Below are 17,632 nucleotides of genomic sequence, written 5' to 3'. Positions count from 1 at the left end.
TGAATGGGATGTCTCTATTTTCATTGGAGAAATGTTGGAGGCTATGTACTGCTCTATCAGGCATGGGGAACCTGATTCCCATCAAGAGGTATATGTGCAGATACATCAGATGGGCCACGTCTCCACCACAGGGCTGAAAGCATAACAATCTGCTCATACAAAAGCAAAGCTATCTAAGGTCTCCCCTCCAACCACCTCAACTGCCCAGAGGTATGTGGGGATAAGCCTACTACAACCCCAAAACTTCCTTTCGGAAAAACTCTTGAGTCTCAAAGCACTGATCTTGGGGTGCCTCTTTTAGGGAACAGGTCCAGATAACACACAAAAACACATGCATGTGAACACGCCCATACACACGCCCACACATCACCACACACTGGTTACACCCAGGGAACACATTGGGGAAAAATAAACAGGTTGTTTTTTAATTGAGGAACGGAATTCCAATCAACAGATTTAAAGGGCAGGGCTAACATCAAGGCCTGGAAGCAGAACTCAATGCTTTGCTCCGGGAGCCTTTAAAGTGACATGATGCACCTTAAAATAAATTAAGGGGGCTTCAGTTCTCTTCTTTTGTCATCAACAGATCTTCACTTCATGCTCTTGGCGAACTCTTCCCCTTTCTTGATGGAAGCTTTCAGCTCCGAAACTGCCTCTGCCACCATCTTCTCTTCAAAAGGAGAAATCTTGCCAATGCCTAGGTTCTTCTCAATGCCGTTTTTCTAAAAGGGAAGGAAAGGGGAAGTGAGGGGCGGGGAGATTAGCACAATGAAGCAGACGCTAGAGAGACAAATGTTGCTTTAGCTCAGGCATCCTCTAACTGCGGCCCTCCGGATGTTTTTGCCTACAACTCCCATGATCCCTAGCTAACAGGACCAGTGGTCAGGTATGATGGGAATTGTAGTCCAAAACATCTGGAGGGCCGAATTTTGGGGGTGCCTGCTTTAGCTGGAAAAGTCTCTGTTACAAAGGCCACATTCACACCATGTTTAAAAGACAACAATTCCAGTCCTAGCAGGAAAAACACATGGAGGTTGGGGAAGGCTTCCCTAAACTACCTAGGGTTGGGTAATGCTGAAGACCTCCTTTGCAAAATCTGCCCAGCCCTGAACTCTGCTCTCTCTCTGTCCAAGCAAGGTCACCTAGCCTGGCCCCAGAGGGATTTCAATGCCCGTTCACAACCCACCACTTCCTTCTGGCATTGTCAAAGTTATCTCCCTCCTCTATCCTTTTTCCTTCCACTCCCCCTTCCCCTAGTTTGGGTATCTTGTCTTTTTAGGTTTATGAGCCTGAGACCAAGGCTTCTCAAACACAATGCCAGTGACAGATATATGCCTGAAAAGTCAGATAAAAAGATGAGGCAGAATTCGAGAATCATGTGGCTGGAAGGTGTTCTACACATATATGCAAATAGACACAAGTGTCACCATAGCTCCATACCCCAAACAGCAGTGGCGTGGAGAAATATGTGCACTCAGTTTCCTCTGACCGTACGAAAGAGCACTCAATGACCCCCTCCTTCCCATTCATCGCATCCAGGACGGAGAAAACAAACCGTGCACCAGCATAAGCCATAGAGAGCGTGGCTGATCCTGTTGGGGGGAAATGGGAAAAGATTCAACACCGTGGAGGAACACAGACAAGGGGTCTACCTACCTATCATGCCAGCACAATTAAAAATAAAATAAAATATTTATTCATTTTATAAGAAACAACCACAAACAAATAACATTTCTAACAAACAATAAATGAACAAAATGCAACAAACAAACTAATAATAAAAAACAAAACTAAAAACAAAAATACATAAAAACATTTCCTATATAAACCTTATTTTCATTCACATCATCAAATGACTTCCCTCGTTCCCTTCTTTCTGATTTTCATTATAATACATATTTAGCAGTTTATTCCCCATCATCTAAAAACCAAATCTTAATTTAATTATTCCAGGTGGCACTGTGGGTTAAACCACTGAGCCTAGGGCTTGCTGATCAGAAGGTCAGCGGTTCGAATCCCTGTGGCGGGGTGAGCTCCCGTTGCTTGGTCCCAGCTCCTGCCAACCTAGCAGTTTGAAAGCACGTCAAAATGCAAGTAGATAAATAGGAACCGCTACAGCGGGAAGGTAAACAACGTTTCCATGTGCTGCTCTGGTTTGCCAGAAGCGGCTTTGTCATGCTGGCCACATGACCTGGAAGCTGTATGCTGGCTCCCTCGGCCAATAATGCAAGATGAGCGCACATCCCCAGAGTCAGTCACGAATGGACCTAATGGTCAGGTGTCTCTTTACCTTTACCTTTAATCTATTAACCAATTATTTAAATTCTACCGTTGCTAAATCTACTTCAAAATCTTATTTTTAACGCTTATAGCCTATATAATATTCACAAAGGAAACACTTTTCTAAATATTACAATGTTTTTTTCAAATATTGCACATCATCATCCAGAGTGATGTGGGAAATGTTCCAGTGGTGAACCCTGCCCCCCACAGGCCAATTGTTTCCCCAAAAGGAATACAGCAAAGCTTCCCAGCACACAGCATGCCTCAGAAGGTGTATGCTGGTGCAGCCTACTAGCTAACAACATGAGCTAATAATCAAGGGGTCCTGAATTTGAATCTCACTTTTGCCATGGACCAGCTATTCTCTCTCGGCCTCAGCTACCCATCTGTAATAGCTGACATGGTGCCCTCTTGATTATTTTTTACTCCTAATGCCTACCATCCCCAACCACTGACCGCATTGGGTGGGGTTGATGGGAGTTGAGAGTCCAACAACATCTGGACGGCACCACGCTGGATACCCCGATATGCAATACAAGGACAGTAATACTCCTCCCCCACTAAACAGGGTTGCTTTAAGACAAGAGAGAGAAACATCTGTGGCCCTCCGCTAGATGTGGTTGGACTCCCAACTCCCAGCAGCCAGTATGGTCAATAGCCTGGGATTATTATTTTTTGGGGGGGGGTAGAGTCTGATAACACCTGGAGGACCACAGGTTACCCACCCCCGCTTTAAAGATTGCAAAATACTGAATTCATCTGCAGCAATGGGAGATGAGACAGTAGAAACCCACACTCATCAGCTGAACTACATACCAGCCACTATATGGGTCCTCCTCCTCCTGAACCATTTCCCCCCATTTCAGATGGCCCTTATAGGAACTTTGTTCCTTTTACACCTTACTCCTTTTCCTTTTTCCTTTCATGTCATGTCTTAAAATCTGGATTGTCACCTTCATGGCAATAACCGTCTCACACAGCCCTTTATGAAGTGTCTAAAGTTTCACTGAATGGGAACAAGGGTCACTGGGACATCGCACCACTTTGTCTCTCAGGAAGAATATGAAGGCCGGGGGGGGGGACCAGTCTAAACTCCATCCACTGGTCAGATTAAGAAACTGTAGGGACATTGCTTCCACTGGCCCTGCCACAAAGAACACTCCCAGCTGCCAGCTATTTTGGGACTGCAGAGCTGAAGGGAAGCTCAACACTCTCGCCTCAGCTGTAGCATTTTCACCTGCTTCCTTTGTGGTTGCTGGGCTGGGAGAGGGATCAGTCCAGCTGGACAAGAACAACAAGCTCAACAAGCTGCACTGCTGGCTGGCAAAACACCTGGTGAGGAAGGGGCACAAGGAGGACATCTGCAGGAGATAACTCACTAAGCCCCACTGGAAACACTGCCCCATTTAAGGATACTACATGGGAATCCAGAGGGGGAACGTTCCCATGAGTCAACCTACCTGCACCTGCTTTTGCCTTGACAACCTCTGTCCCAGCCTCCTGAATCCTCCCAGTAAGGGCTGTCAACTGGTCCTGAGGGAAATCTACTTTGGGTGTACACTGTAAGAGGAGGAATAGATTTATGATTCACCCATGTATGAGTCATATATTAAGTTTTGTTTATTTTATTAAAATTATTTTAAACGAGCGTTACATGTACCCTGCTTAAGCATTTATAAGATTAAGGGTTGTCTCCAACATGTGTCACATTCAGAGGAGACCCACTGAAATTAAATGACATAACTCAGGTTTGCTGGTATCCATGGGTTGACTCCCAAGTAGAGTTTGGCTGGATACAACAACATGGGTGGGGAATCTCCAGCCTGCAGGTCGAATGAGGCTCAACGGAGATTCCTATCTGGCCCACAAGGATGTTTCCTCCAAATCACACTCGCTTGTCCCCATGGGGAAATCAGTAGCATACCCAAATCTTGCAGGAAGTAGAGCCTGAAGGAAGTGCCTATCAGCTGACAGCCACTGACTTCAAGCTTCTGGCATCGACTGTCACTGAGCTCCCAATGCAGAATTTTGTCATCAGTCGATCAGGAGAATTTTAACGTGCAAGAACAAAAGAGCCTGCTGGAGCACACCAATGGTCCAGCTAGTTTAGCACCCTGTTCTCAGTGTGGCCAAACAGTAGCTTGTGGGAAACCAGCAAGCAGGATCTGAGCGCAAGAGCACTCTCCCCTTCCTGTGGTTTCCAGAAACTGCTATTTAGAAGCATGGCTGCCTCCAACTGTGGAGGCAGAGCATAGTCATCAAGGCTAGTAGCCATCAATAGCCCTCTCCTCCAGGAATTTATCCAATTCTCTTTTAAAGCCACCCAAATAGCCATCACTGCCTCCTGTGCATGCCCCCTCTGAACTCACCATCGCATGCCCTAAAATGAGACTGACTGTAGTGCTTTCAGTTTCTCTTTCCAATTGGTCACATAAGCCTTTCCCTTCCCATTCATAGCCAAACTCTCCTAGAAGACGATAACAGACACTTTTCTCACATATACACACAGGCAACTTTTCCAGAGCCATCATGAGACTCTGGAACAGTTAGGACTCTAACACAAACCTGAGAAATCAGAGGGATGATGGTCTTTCCTGCATGGCCGCCGATCACAGGGACGTTTACACGAGCTGGATCCAAGCCCTGTGGAAGAGAGCCAGGTTTCAGCAAGAATCTGTAGTCAACATCTGCAACAAGCTGGATGGGCTCATTGAGAAGTAGGAATTGGCACACTGTCTCTGCCACAATCAGCAGCAATCCTATGAACTAATAAGGCCAGCAGACACAATTGTATTGCAAGTGCACCAGCCCTTTAAACTTGTGCCTAGCGATGGGCAGGTAGCCAGACGGGTTAGGAGAAAGCACTATGACCATCATGGCTTCCCTCAAAGAATCCTGGGAGTTGTAGTTTTTTTGAGGTCGATGAGAATTGTTACGGAAACTCCTATTCCCCTCAGAGAGCTAAACTTCACAGTGATTTAAAAGCCAATCCTCTTCCCATGGAACTCTGGGAATTGTAGTCTGAGAAGAGGAATAGGGAGCCTCCTAACAACAGTCAGCACTATTAAAAAACTACATCTGCCAGGATTCATTGGGGGAGGTCATGCTGGCTTAAAGTGGTATCACAGTGCTTTACATATATGGTGTGAACACAGCCAAAGATTAGTATATCCACTTCCATTCTGGAAATGATCTGATGCATGTTGTTGACGGAACATACTTTTCTTTTTTAAAAAAATTAAATGATATGTACATGCTCTCTGCACTTGCAGATGGATTGTGATGATACAGAACCAATATTCCCAAGATCCTGACTTTCATTTTATGATTGGGTGGTGGGGGTGGGGGAGTTCCCATCTCTCATGGAACTGAGAAACACTCGAATTAGTGGGAAATGTCCGGTTAAGACTTGGGCGTGATAAAAAGTGAGGCTCTAGCACAGGCATCCCCAAACTTCGGCCCTCCAGATGTTTTGGACTACAATTCCCATCTTCCCTGACCACTGGTCCTGTTAGCTAGGGATCATGGGAGTTGTAGGCCAAAAACATCTGGAGGGCCGCAGTTTGGGGGTGCCTGCTCTAGCACCTCTGCCATTCTGTCTCTCCTAATTCCCATGCCTATCTTTCCTTCCCAAAAATAAGTGGTAAAAGGTAAAAACCTTTGTAAAATATAGCGATACTAAATTTAATTTGCAAAATGCAAATGAACTGCAGATGGGGGCAGAACAGAAACATCAAGGTAACCCAACCCTGCAACCCTGAGAAAAAGCAGGTATTTAAAGGGCCCTGGCTGCAAAAGAACAATGAGCACAGATTTGAGAGGCCTAATTTCTGGAAATACAGCTGAGCACTTGAACCCACAATCTGTGCCACTGAACTGCGCTCAGAGGTTCTTCGGCCACCGCTTCTTCCCAACCCCAAGAGCGGGTTAATAATATGCAGAAGATAATCTGGAAATGTTTTGGCCTGCAGCCGAAGTGCAGAGGAGTAAATCAAAACTACATCATAGGATTTCTATTTATTATCCCTGCAACCTTATGCCAAGGTGAAGGGAGGACATGCTGTTCTGTTTCAACAGACAGCAGCTGGCCAGAGATCTGATTTTCTTTGGCCCAGGACAATAGGCCTTCCATGTCTTTCACAAAGTGTGCCTAGCTGGCAAAGAGATCACAGAGTGTTGAAACGTCAAGCTGCCTTCTTCTGCTTTGTGACTGGACAGGCAGAGAACAGGACCCGCAGAGTCTAAGGTTAGGGTGTTGATCCTAGCAGACATTGAGGCAGCAACCAGGCTGTTGAATGCCAAATCACCCAAGTAACAGCTAATGTGCCGCCCACGGCAGGGTGTTTGCCACCCAGCCAACAGCCTGCTGGGCATGGCAGCTTGTAATTTTTATAGGTTTGATTCAGCCCTCTGTAGTTGCAGAGGAAAGATTAAAGGGTACAAGGAATCCAGCTGTTGTTCAACAACAGTTCAACAATATCCAGAGGGCACCACGTTGGCTGCCCCTGCTTAGGTGCAATATGATTTGCCCTCTCGACTGGCTACTCCCTCCTGCAGCTGCTACTCTCTGAACCAGGATTCTGTTCACAGTCCCTTGTTTAGATTATCCACATGCTGGAAGACACGTCCCAAATCTGTACTCAGTAACCAAGTTTGTAGCATTAAAAACTGGTTTAAGAAAATTAAAATCCAGGTACCTTTTCTACAGTAGAGCCATTTCTGGCAGGGGTGGAGGCAGCTCAAGGACTTGGGCTTACGAAAGGACAGAGTCAAAATTTCATTTTCTAATTGGACCTGTACCACAGACAGGAATCTGGCGAAGTCCCATCACCACAAATCCTTATGCTACAGCGATACCTAAGGACATTAGTGGAGTCCTGAATGCCAAATGTGAGCCCAGACTGCAACAACATACCTTCAGTTCAGCCACAAAAGTGTTTGCTCGGACAATGTCCAGTGTTGTGACGCCGAAAATTTTGTTGGGGTTGTATACCCCATGCTTCTTAAAGACCTCAGAAGTAATTGGGATGGTAGAATTGACCTGAAAGGGGAAGAAAAAAAATCATTGCCCCTTTAAATGCACAAAAGCTCCCTCTATATCAGGAGAGAAGAGAGAGAAAGGCACACACCTGTTTCTCAATCTGGCTACTGTCAAGACACACTGCACTCCTTTACTCCCAGCAAAGGGAGGCTGGAATTTGCTTACCGGATTTGCAATCACACAGATCATGGCTTCAGGGCAGTGCTGGGCACAAGCGGCAGCCAGGTTTGCAACAATAGTGGCATTCGTGTTGAAAAGGTCATCACGGGTCATGCCTACAGAGCACAGTGGAGAAACTTATTAGCTGCTTTCCAGTATCTATCTAACCCCCATTCAGATAAAGAGAAATCACATCATAGGTACACTTAAGGTAAGTCCCCAGCTGGGAACTTTACACCAGAGGCAGGGGACCTGAGAGTCTGAGATGAATGCGGCCCTCCATATCCCTCTGGCCCTCACGGCACTCCCTAGGCCATGCCTCTCTCTGCTCCTGCTACACATCCACCACGAGTGCCTTTGAACTGTGCTAATGCCTCTTTGCTTGCCTAGAAGGGCAATGGAGAGATGTGGAGACTTTTGCATGGCTGGAATGTAGTCTACCACACCAAAAGAAGAGTTGTATATCCATTGACCTGCCCATCACTGACTGGCAGAAGGCTGCCCATGAGGGAATGAAGTCCCTGGGCTGAAAAAGAGGCTCCACCTGTGCTGTTGACATACATGCCCCAGGAAAAGGCAGGTGCCTCCCTTGTCTGCAACACAACTGCACTTCAACCATCTCTGGTTGCCAGCATGGAACAGAGTAGGCTGAAGCACCACCCCCCCCCCCCGGCAGCAGCAGGCAGCAAAAAATTCGGCTCCTCCTGATCCCCTCCAGAGTGGAGGGAGGAATGACGCCCCTGGTGGCAATTTCACACTGAGTGCTCCAAGTACCTCTGAGGCGCAGTGTAATTCTGCAGAAGGTCTCCGCCTTTCTTCCCAACTGCAAGCTGGGTTGAAGGTCAGAATTCAGCTGCACTGCACTGAACCACTTTGAATGCCAAACAAAGCATACCTCCCCAAAGCTGAAGAAAGAGCAGGGTCTCTCCCCAAGGCCTCACACTGATTCCCCCCCCCCAAGGTTTGAGAAGAGGGCAGGAGCTCTTGACAAATTTAAATTAAAAGGCATGGTTGCCAGAAGTTGGCAAGCATGTCTGTGGATGCCTGCAGCATTGGGTAGCCCAAGAGCAAAGTTCTCAAGTGTCAGATGGAGACAGTGGCAGGAGGCACAACCAGTGGGGAAGTATTTCAAGGAAAAACAGACTTTGCACTGCCTAAAAGGGCTCCAGCCTACCTCTCTCCTCCCCGCCAAACATTCTTGGACTGTGGGGTTTAGAAGCACTGAAGGTCTGCAGGAAGGAATTCAGGCTAGCAAATGTTGAACAAGGTAACAAATTAAGGGAACATAGGAAACTGCCTTATATGGAGAGTTGAACCAAAGGTCAGTCTAGCTCAGTATTATTTACACCTGGACTAGTGGTGGCTCTCCAGGGTCTCAGGCATCCATCTCTCCCAGTCCTAGATATGCCAAGGATTGAACAACGGCCCTTCTGCAGTCAAAGCAGCTGCTCTACCACTGAGTTATGGGCCTTCCTATGGCAACTGGGAGAAGCCTGGAGAATAGAGAGGGAGGGAATTAATAAAATATTACAAGCTATTTTAAGTTTGCTGAGCTTTCTCCTCAGGCCATTCTCCTGCCAACTGCCCTGTGGGAAGACTCCCAGTTACGGTCTATGCATGCTGACATTGTTTACTGTGGTTTCTAAAAATGCAGTTAAATGTTTCCTGTAAGCTGCCTCAGAAAGCAGGATATAAATAATTGTATACAATAAATAAAAATAAAATACAAGGTGTCAAGCGCTTTATTCCAGCTTCACTAAACAGCCACCAAGAGAAGACTTATGCACAGCCCTTTGAGTCTAATAGAAGCTCAAGCAGGAACTGTTTTGATCAATGGCCTACCAGGGGAGGCAGAGGTACGAGTTGTCCCGGAATACTATACCTATTCCTCAGGCACAAAGTTGTGTGCCTCAACAGGGGCACCGGGAGATGCCAGGTGCAGTCACCCAACAATCACACGCGACTTGGCACCCCTTTAGAATTTCTGTAGATTAAAAGACTTACCCGGCTTTCTAGGAACACCGGCTGGAATAACAACAACTTCACAGCCCTTCAGAGACTCTGGCAATTGCTCGGGTCCCAGGAAACCTGAAGTGAAAAAAAGAGATAGCTGTATTTACACTTTTCTATTGGCAGATCATTCATCCAGATGAATTCAACATGCTGAATTATGTGTGTGTGCAGGAACTGAAGACACATTTAGACCACAACATGAGCGGTGCTTAGGAATTTGCTGTTGATGAAGCTAACTTTTTTCCTACTGTTTATTTTAAAAGTAGCATCCTGGAGCAGTATTCCATTGCATCAAGATGCAGCACCTTGCAGCTTCCAGTCAATACTGTACTTAACACATTTCTATACCACCCTTCACCTAAACAGATTTTGACAATATAGACCAGGCATCCCCAAACTGTGGCCCTCCAAATGTTTTGGCCTACAACTCCCATGATCCCTAGCTAACAGGACCAGTGGTCAGGGATGATGGGAATTGTAGTCCAAAACATCTGGAGGGCTGAAGTTTGGGGATGCCTGATATAGACAATACACTTAACTAAAACCCAATACATCATTTATAATTAAAACTTAAGACAACGCACGCTAACATCGGGAATCAACATTGAAATATTCACCCTGAAGATTACACAAATTAAAATATCTGGATAAATAAAAATGTCTTAACCTTCATCTTAAGACATGGGCAGCCCAAGATGCCTCTTCAGGTAAGTGGGTTCCAAACCCTTTATGGCTTTATTAACAGCACTATAAACTGATCCTCAATGGGGCACAAATATAGGCAGATTAAGAGCTTCATGGAGCAGCAGACGATAGCATGTCAAGCAAGCTAGCCAGCCAACTTCACTTCACTTACTCAAATTGGGAAGGCATATTCAGACCGGGAGGGGGGGGTGTCCTACAAAGAGCTCTGAGCTGATCAAGCTCAAGAACCAACCAACAGAAGCCTCTCCATAAGCTTTATATCATTTTTAATTAAACCTGCAGTTGAGTGTGACTGAAGCTTTGTCCTTCCCAACACAGAGATTGGGTTACTGTGGAGGACAAACAATGGACCACTCTTTGCTGCTTGCTCAATTCAGAGTGTGGGATACTGCAAATGGGAATGTGTTTCTCTCTAAGCAACCTTCCAACAGGGAAAGAGGAACTCATGGCGAGATTCATAGCCACTGCAGCCGCACACACACAAACTTGCATTTCTTACAATGTCCTCTAGGAATAAGAGGGCAGAGGTAGATCAGGAGAGGTAGATAAGCAGAGATTCTCTGTCACTGTGGTTCCACCTCCCACAAACATGATTCATGGTGGGAAATGGAAGGATGAGGCTAAACCTTCAACTCTGCTAACAGCTACAACACAAAAAAGGAACCACCCTGCTCTCCCTTGTTCTATACTCCAGAGCATTCATGAGTTTGCACTTTGGCACAGATATGCCTTTGCAATAAACACAAATCACACTGATGCCACATCACCAGCCTGAACACCCTTTGTCCAACCACAAGTATGACAAGCATCTCCACCTTTTCCAAAGCAGAGAAGAACAGGAACTTTTTCCAAGACCTCACACACACTTTCCCACTAGGCAAGTACATTTGTGGGAAGCCTGTAGTGGTAGGTAGCCCAATACTTTTCTAGTTTTTTCAGCACAGCAATCTATTTCTACAGCCACACCAGAGAAGCACCCAAACCAATGGCTCACTGCAGTTCATTCTTGCAATGCTAAACTATGGATTACTGTAGGGGTGGGGAACATTTATCAGCCTAAAGCCCATATTTGGTCCTACCTGGCTGTGCTCACCTAGGTACTCGATGCAGCACCAGGGCAGACTTGAGGGTTGGAGAAGGGGAGTTGCTGTATATAGAAATTCTCTCCCCCTCCAGGATCTCTGTCCAGTTTTGTGGGGTGGGGAGAATCTAAAGTGTGTATTCCTTGCATTGGGCAATATGCTGATGACACACAGCTCTACTTCTCCTTTATATCGGCAGTGGATGTGCAAGACTGTTGTCTTGCTTCAATGGACTGGATGAAAGCCAACAAACTGAAGCTCAATCCAGATAAGACTGAGGCACTGTTAGTGGGCTGTTCCCTAGACCGGATGCATGGGAGGTTGGCTATGAATCAGAGGTGGGAACCCAGGATCCTCTAGTTGCTGCTGTACTACAAAGCCCCATCAATTTCTGACCACTGACCATAGTGGCTATGGCACTGGGAGTCCACGTTAATCCACATCTACAGGTTCCCTGCTCCTGTTATGAATTACAATCATTTAGAGAAAGCAATGGACAGGATAATCTGAAGCTCAAGCCAGATAAAACTGAAACACGGTTAGCGGGTGGTTCCCTGGACCGGATGTACCTGCATAGGGGTACTTCTGAATCCATCAATGTTGCTTGAAGCTCAGGTGGCACAAAGTGCCTTCTGTCAGCTTTGGCTCACTCTAGTTCTGGGGAACACGTATCCATTATGGGTTCTTACAACCAACTACATCTATAAATGCTGTGGATTAGGAGCACACAAATTATATATAAACACAGAGCACTAGGCCAGAAGTTTAACCAGCAACTCATACCTTTCACTTCAGCTCTCGTTTCGATGTGGCTGAGGTCAGCTGCTACACCAGGAGTGTGGGCGATATCATAGAGGTTGAGGCGACTGATTAAGGGGCTGTTCTTCAGTAGGAGAGAGAGAGGTTGGCCAATGCCACCAGAAGCACCAAGCACGGCCACCTTAGCATTGTTCTAAGAGCAGGCAAAGAGAAGAAAATGATTTAAAATTGAATATTCTCAGGCACTAACCAGAAGTGGTGAAGTGATGCTCTTGTGCAGAGCTTCCCAAAACTTTACATGGTCACATCACATCCTTCATCATAACACGAAGAACACCTGAAGCTTGCATGACAGCCTGGATGCCCTGTGCTGGCTGTAGTGCAAAACTTCTGGAGGGTACCAGCTTGGCAAATGCTGCCATACAGCGTAAGTCCAAATCTCGCTTCATCACCCAACAGTTCCTGCCTCACTTCCAGACATACAAAACAGTACCCCGGTTATCCCAAGCACCAGAGGTCTAAGTATTTTCCCCATCTAAGGAAAAGTTTTTGAACATACACCAGAGATCAGTATACAAATTACTTTATATGTTTATGGCAATAGCCAAGCAAATTGGTATTCTCTGGTTAGAATTTGTAACCTTCCTGGAATTAAAGATCTCAAATTTGGAAGAGCACCCTATATCCTATATGGGAGTTTCTGTAAAAAAAAATTATGCAGCTTATTGCATTTCCTTCAAATCCTTCCTTAAGCCACACTTGTTCAGCACAGACTCTGGCTTGGCTTATCCCTCATCCCCAACAACGACCAAACTTTAAATAAGGGGACTGGCATGTGCCAATGTTCTTCTCTTGCTACAGTACCCTTGCCTCTCTCTGCCTCTAAATTTTCCCCACTGTTTTAGACAGTATACTGCTTGAAAGCAGGGACCTATGTAACCCTGAAAGACACCATGAATGCCAAAAGCATGGTATAAATAAGATACAATAAGAATAGACAGCCTCAGCAAAACACTTCTCTATTCACATTACCACTTCTTAACATCGGGAGGATTAAAAGCAGCAGAAAATATTAGCCTAAAGGTGATTTAGAGCCCCCACCCATTTTGTCATATCCAAAACAATGCCCTGCTTTCTGACCACTAACTTGTAGAGAAGAAATTAACTAGCGTCACCCAAAGCACAATCAGGACAAGAGTTGCCCAAAACTCAGGAGCTAAATCCTGCTGGAAATTGAGCACCAAACCTTTCTCCTTCATTTCTTTAAGAATTCCCCACTATATATTAGCTGTAATTGATTAGGGACCATAGGAGACTTGTAAGCAGCTTTGCTGATAGACAAGAGAGACTTCTATCCTCTGGGCCAAGGAAAAGTTAAGCCACTGCCAAGTTCTCCAATTACTTCCATGTGCTTCTTTGTCTTTTACTTGTTTATTGTACAGTACTGATTTTAGCCTATTAACTGTCTTGTTATTTCATAATGAAAGTCTGGCTATAAATCTTTTAATAAATAGAATTAAGCAGAGCAAAAGGGGGAAAGTTGACAAAAAGTAACAGGCACGAGCAAAAGCTCTTCAAGTTTAAGGCTAGCAGTGAACTGAAGAGTAACAGATTCTGTCTTCCACCTCCCTCCCTCTGCAAAGCCCAGGAATTTAATGTAGGTAATCAGGTGCCAGTGATATTGCAAAGCTTTCTGCAGCGAACACAGATGATTCAGAATGGAGTGTTCTTGCCCCAGTGGGAAGTACTAGCAGCAATTGTGCAAGAACAGGAGAGCCCCCAACCCTGAAAAGAAATGAGCAGAAATGTTACCCTTAGTAGGTGGGAGTTGCAAAAGGCCCTGACTTGGAAGGGTGAAAGGTCTGGAAAGTGGCCAGGATGAGGGATGTTGCAAGACATTTGTACAAATTAACTGCAAGGCCTGAACTTGTTAATGAAGTGCTTTCTTGGCAAACAACCAAGAAGCAGAGCACTGATCAGGGACAAAGCAAAAAAAAAAAAAAAGTAACAGGATGAGAGTCCTTGTGTTATTTTGAGAGGCGCATCAAGCTAAAAGGAAGTGGTGTAGACTGTAGACAATGCCATGAAACTTTATTGACCATAAGATCACCTGCCATCAGGAACCTGCCCCTCCACCAACACACACCTCCAAGTCTTGCTCCTTCCACCCTGGTCCCCCAACGAAACAAGACTCACTTCCTCAGCAAACCTTCCAACCATGCTAGCCTGACTTGTGCTCCTCCATCACTAGTTTGATTAACACCCCATAATGGCACTGCCAATGCATGTTCCTCCACATTTCTTTTTCAATCTAGCCTCTGCTCAGTCATCTGCAAAAGGGTCATGCAATTCCTACCATCTAAAAAGGTAAAGGTAAAAGACCCCGGACAGTTAAGTCCAGTCGCAGACGACTGGGGTTGTGGCGCTCATCTCGCTTTACAGGCCGAGGGAGCCGGCGTTTGTCCGCAGTTTTTCCGGGTCATGTGGCCAGCATGACTAAGCTGATTCTGGCAAAACCTGAGCAGTGCACGGAAACGCTGTTTACCTTCCCGCCAGAAGGTATTTACATACTTGCATTTTTTTTGCGTGCTTTCAAACTGCTAGGTTGGCAGGAGCTGGGACCAAGAGGCTCAGTGGTTTAGACCACAGCGCCACCCACTTCCTACCATCTAAATGGGATTTAAAACACAGTATTAGCCCAAATCTTTATCTGAACTGGCTTTTCACATCTTGCTGGGCTAATAGGCAGCTATTCAAACTAAGCAATTTACTGAAGATCCTACCAGTGGACTTTCAACAAGCAGTTCTCTTCCTCTACTCCAGAAGCACATTCCTCCATTCCCAATAGTTTACTCACCAAGACTTCTAGAGCCTTAGTCAAGAGACCCGATCAATTAAAAAACATTTAGGTCAACAAACATCATCCGGTTGGGCCCTTATATGTCAAACATGCTTAGGACTAACACAGGAACACCACAAGGATGTGTGCTTAGTCCGCTCCTTTATACTCTTTATACATATGATTGTGTCGCTGCCCACCCTAGAAATAGGGTTGTCAAATTTGCAGATGACACAACCGTGATCGGGCTCATCTCTGATAAGGAAGATAAGGATAAGGAGGGTGAAACTGAGTATAGAGATGAGGTGGAGCGGCTGACAGTGGTGCAGAGTCAACAACTTGCTCATAAACACAAAGAAAACTAAGGAGCTTGTGGTGGACTTTAGGAGACAGAAGAACGAGGTCCAGCCACTCTTGATTGACGGAATTTGTGTGGAGAGGGTAACAACGTTTAGATTTCTAGGCACTGAGTTACAGGAGGATCTGTCCTGGAGTGTTAATACAAGGGGGCTTGTGAAGAAGGCGCAGCAGAGACTGTATTTTTTGAGAATTTTAAGGAAAAACCATCTTCCACAAAAGCTGCTGCTTGCCTTCTATCACTGTGCCATACAGAGCGTGCTCACGTACGGTTTATGTGTGTGGTACGGAAGCTGTACTTCCCAGGACAGAGCAGGGCTGTGTAGAATTATTAAAACAGCAGAGAGCATTATTGGCTGCTCACTCACCACCTTAGAACAAATTTACACCACCAGGTGCCATAGAAAAGCACTAGATATATCAAGAGATCCAACGCACCCTGGTCACCATTTCTTTCAGCTCCTGCCATCGGGACGGAGATATAGAACAATGTAGGCAAGAACGAGCCGTCTCAGGAACAGTTTCTTCTCTAGAGCAATTTTGGCCTTAAATGGAAAGCCCGGACTTTGAAGTCATCTTATTTTACTTGTTATTTTGTAGTATATTTACTGTTTTTAATTAGCTTTTTGTAATTTTGGATTATGCGGAATGCTTTATCTGAGTGGATGTAGCAAGGGGACAATGACAATAAAGATATCTTATCTTATCTTATCTTGTCAGAGGTCATAGATTCCTTCTGGAAATAAAATTTAATTTATTTACTGCATTTATCCTACACCTTTTTTCTCTCCTAACAGCTTGACGTGGCATATATTTTTCTCCTCTTCTCAATTTAATTCCCACAAGAAGTCTGTGAGGCAGGTTAACCTGAGAGGCAGTGACTGGCCCAAGGTCATGGCTTCATGGCTGTGGGGATTTGAACCCTGGTATCTCCCAGGTCCTGGTCTGACACTCTAACCACTACAGCACATTGGCTCTTGGTGTGAATAAATAAAATGAATTAAAACAAATTATTTTAAAATGAAGACTACCACACTTATCAAGGGGATTACCAAAATAAGACAAAATGTTTTTTATTATAATGGTCTCATCCAGGACACACAGCTGTTTTTTATGCAACTTTTCCCCTTGCGGAGAGACACAATCAAGTAACAGCAAAGACTGCAAAATTTCCAGCAGCTGCTATTCAAAATAAGGAGCACCCATGGTGCTCTCTGAATCTTACCTTTGTATAATTCTGAATCTGAAAGCGTTACCGCTCAGTTGTGTTTGTATATGCTAAATGCATTTTACATAAAAGCTGCAATGACTGCAAGCTGCAGCAAATAAACGCCTATTAAGACGTTATGCAGATGAATGGATCACACCTCCACTCAACATTAGGAAGTTTCTCTCTCATTTGAAAGTGTATGTGATTGAATGAATTCACCAACCAACCCAAAGGGAAAAGATGAAGTCAGCTATAACCTCCAACACCGAGCCAGTGTGGTGTTAAAAACCTGGGGGAGGCCAGTTCTCGCATGAAGCTCTCTGGGTGACCTTGAGGGCCAGTCACTGCCTCTAAGCCTAACCTACCTCACAGGGTTGTTTTGAGGATGAAATGGAGATGGGGGAGAACCATGTGCACCATCTCGAGCTCCTTGGATTAAAATGCAGCAGAGTAATAATAAAAAATAATCAAGTGGGCAACAGCCGACCAGCCCTCGTAACCACGCGGGGTGCAGCGCCACCGAAACTGGCTGCCTTGCACAGCGCCGAGCACAGAACACCCCAAACGCATGCGCACTTTCTCATTCAAGCAGGCCCAAGCCACGGCTACTCGCTGCCGCCGCGGCGTCGCCCCACATCATGTAACCCTCACGGGCCCCCGTCGGCTCCCCGCTTCAACTACCTGGGAGGAGGTGGCGAACCCTCTGCGGAGCGCGACGGAGGCGGGCCGGGTGAGGCGGGAGAACATGGTCGTCAGCTGCGAACGGCGTGGGAAGTCGGCGGCTTCTTTCTCCTTCGGGAACGACCTCCAGGCAGCGAGGGCACCGCGAGACTTCGCTGTCGTTGTCTCGCGAGAGCTCGGTCTCTTGCCGCTTTGGGCTTTCCGTTTTCACGCTCGCCGCGCCCACCCAGTTAAAGTTTAAGCCCCTCTCGCGTTTTCTCGCGATGTTTTTGCACTCTGCCTCGCAATATATGTACCTCTCGGGGAATCTGATTAATTTTTATATACTTTTTAAAAATATTTTTGTATATTTGATATATGTGTTAATATAGTAATCAAAAATACATTTTGGCGGTGGTGGAGGAATCTTACACACACACACACACACACACACACACACACACACAAAAATATACAGTGAATTGCAAACTCAGAGTAAATCCATTTAAATTAATGGATTTAAA

At 45.6% G+C, this 17,632-nt stretch overlaps 1 protein-coding gene across 1 annotated transcript; it reads right to left on the bottom strand.

Moving 5' to 3' along the window:
• Positions 1 to 398: 398 nt before the first annotated feature.
• MDH2 (malate dehydrogenase 2) lies at positions 399 to 17,297 on the bottom strand. Its single transcript, XM_035139831.3, has 9 exons — positions 17,130 to 17,297; positions 12,067 to 12,235; positions 9,488 to 9,571; positions 7,490 to 7,599; positions 7,199 to 7,324; positions 4,849 to 4,926; positions 3,744 to 3,843; positions 1,441 to 1,592; positions 399 to 722 (listed from the first exon to the last, which is right to left on the bottom strand). Exons 1-9 carry the CDS (start codon positions 17,193 to 17,195, stop codon positions 591 to 593), a joined length of 1,017 nt encoding a protein of 338 aa, XP_034995722.1. The 5' UTR covers positions 17,196 to 17,297; the 3' UTR covers positions 399 to 590.
• Positions 17,298 to 17,632: the final 335 nt, after the last annotated feature.

The sequence above is a fragment of the Zootoca vivipara genome, chromosome 14 (assembly GCF_965207765.1).
Source record: "Zootoca vivipara chromosome 14, rZooViv2.hap1.1, whole genome shotgun sequence".
In the NCBI taxonomy this organism is placed as follows: Eukaryota; Metazoa; Chordata; class Lepidosauria; order Squamata; family Lacertidae; genus Zootoca; species Zootoca vivipara.
This window is presented reverse-complemented; position numbering and strand designations above follow the sequence as displayed.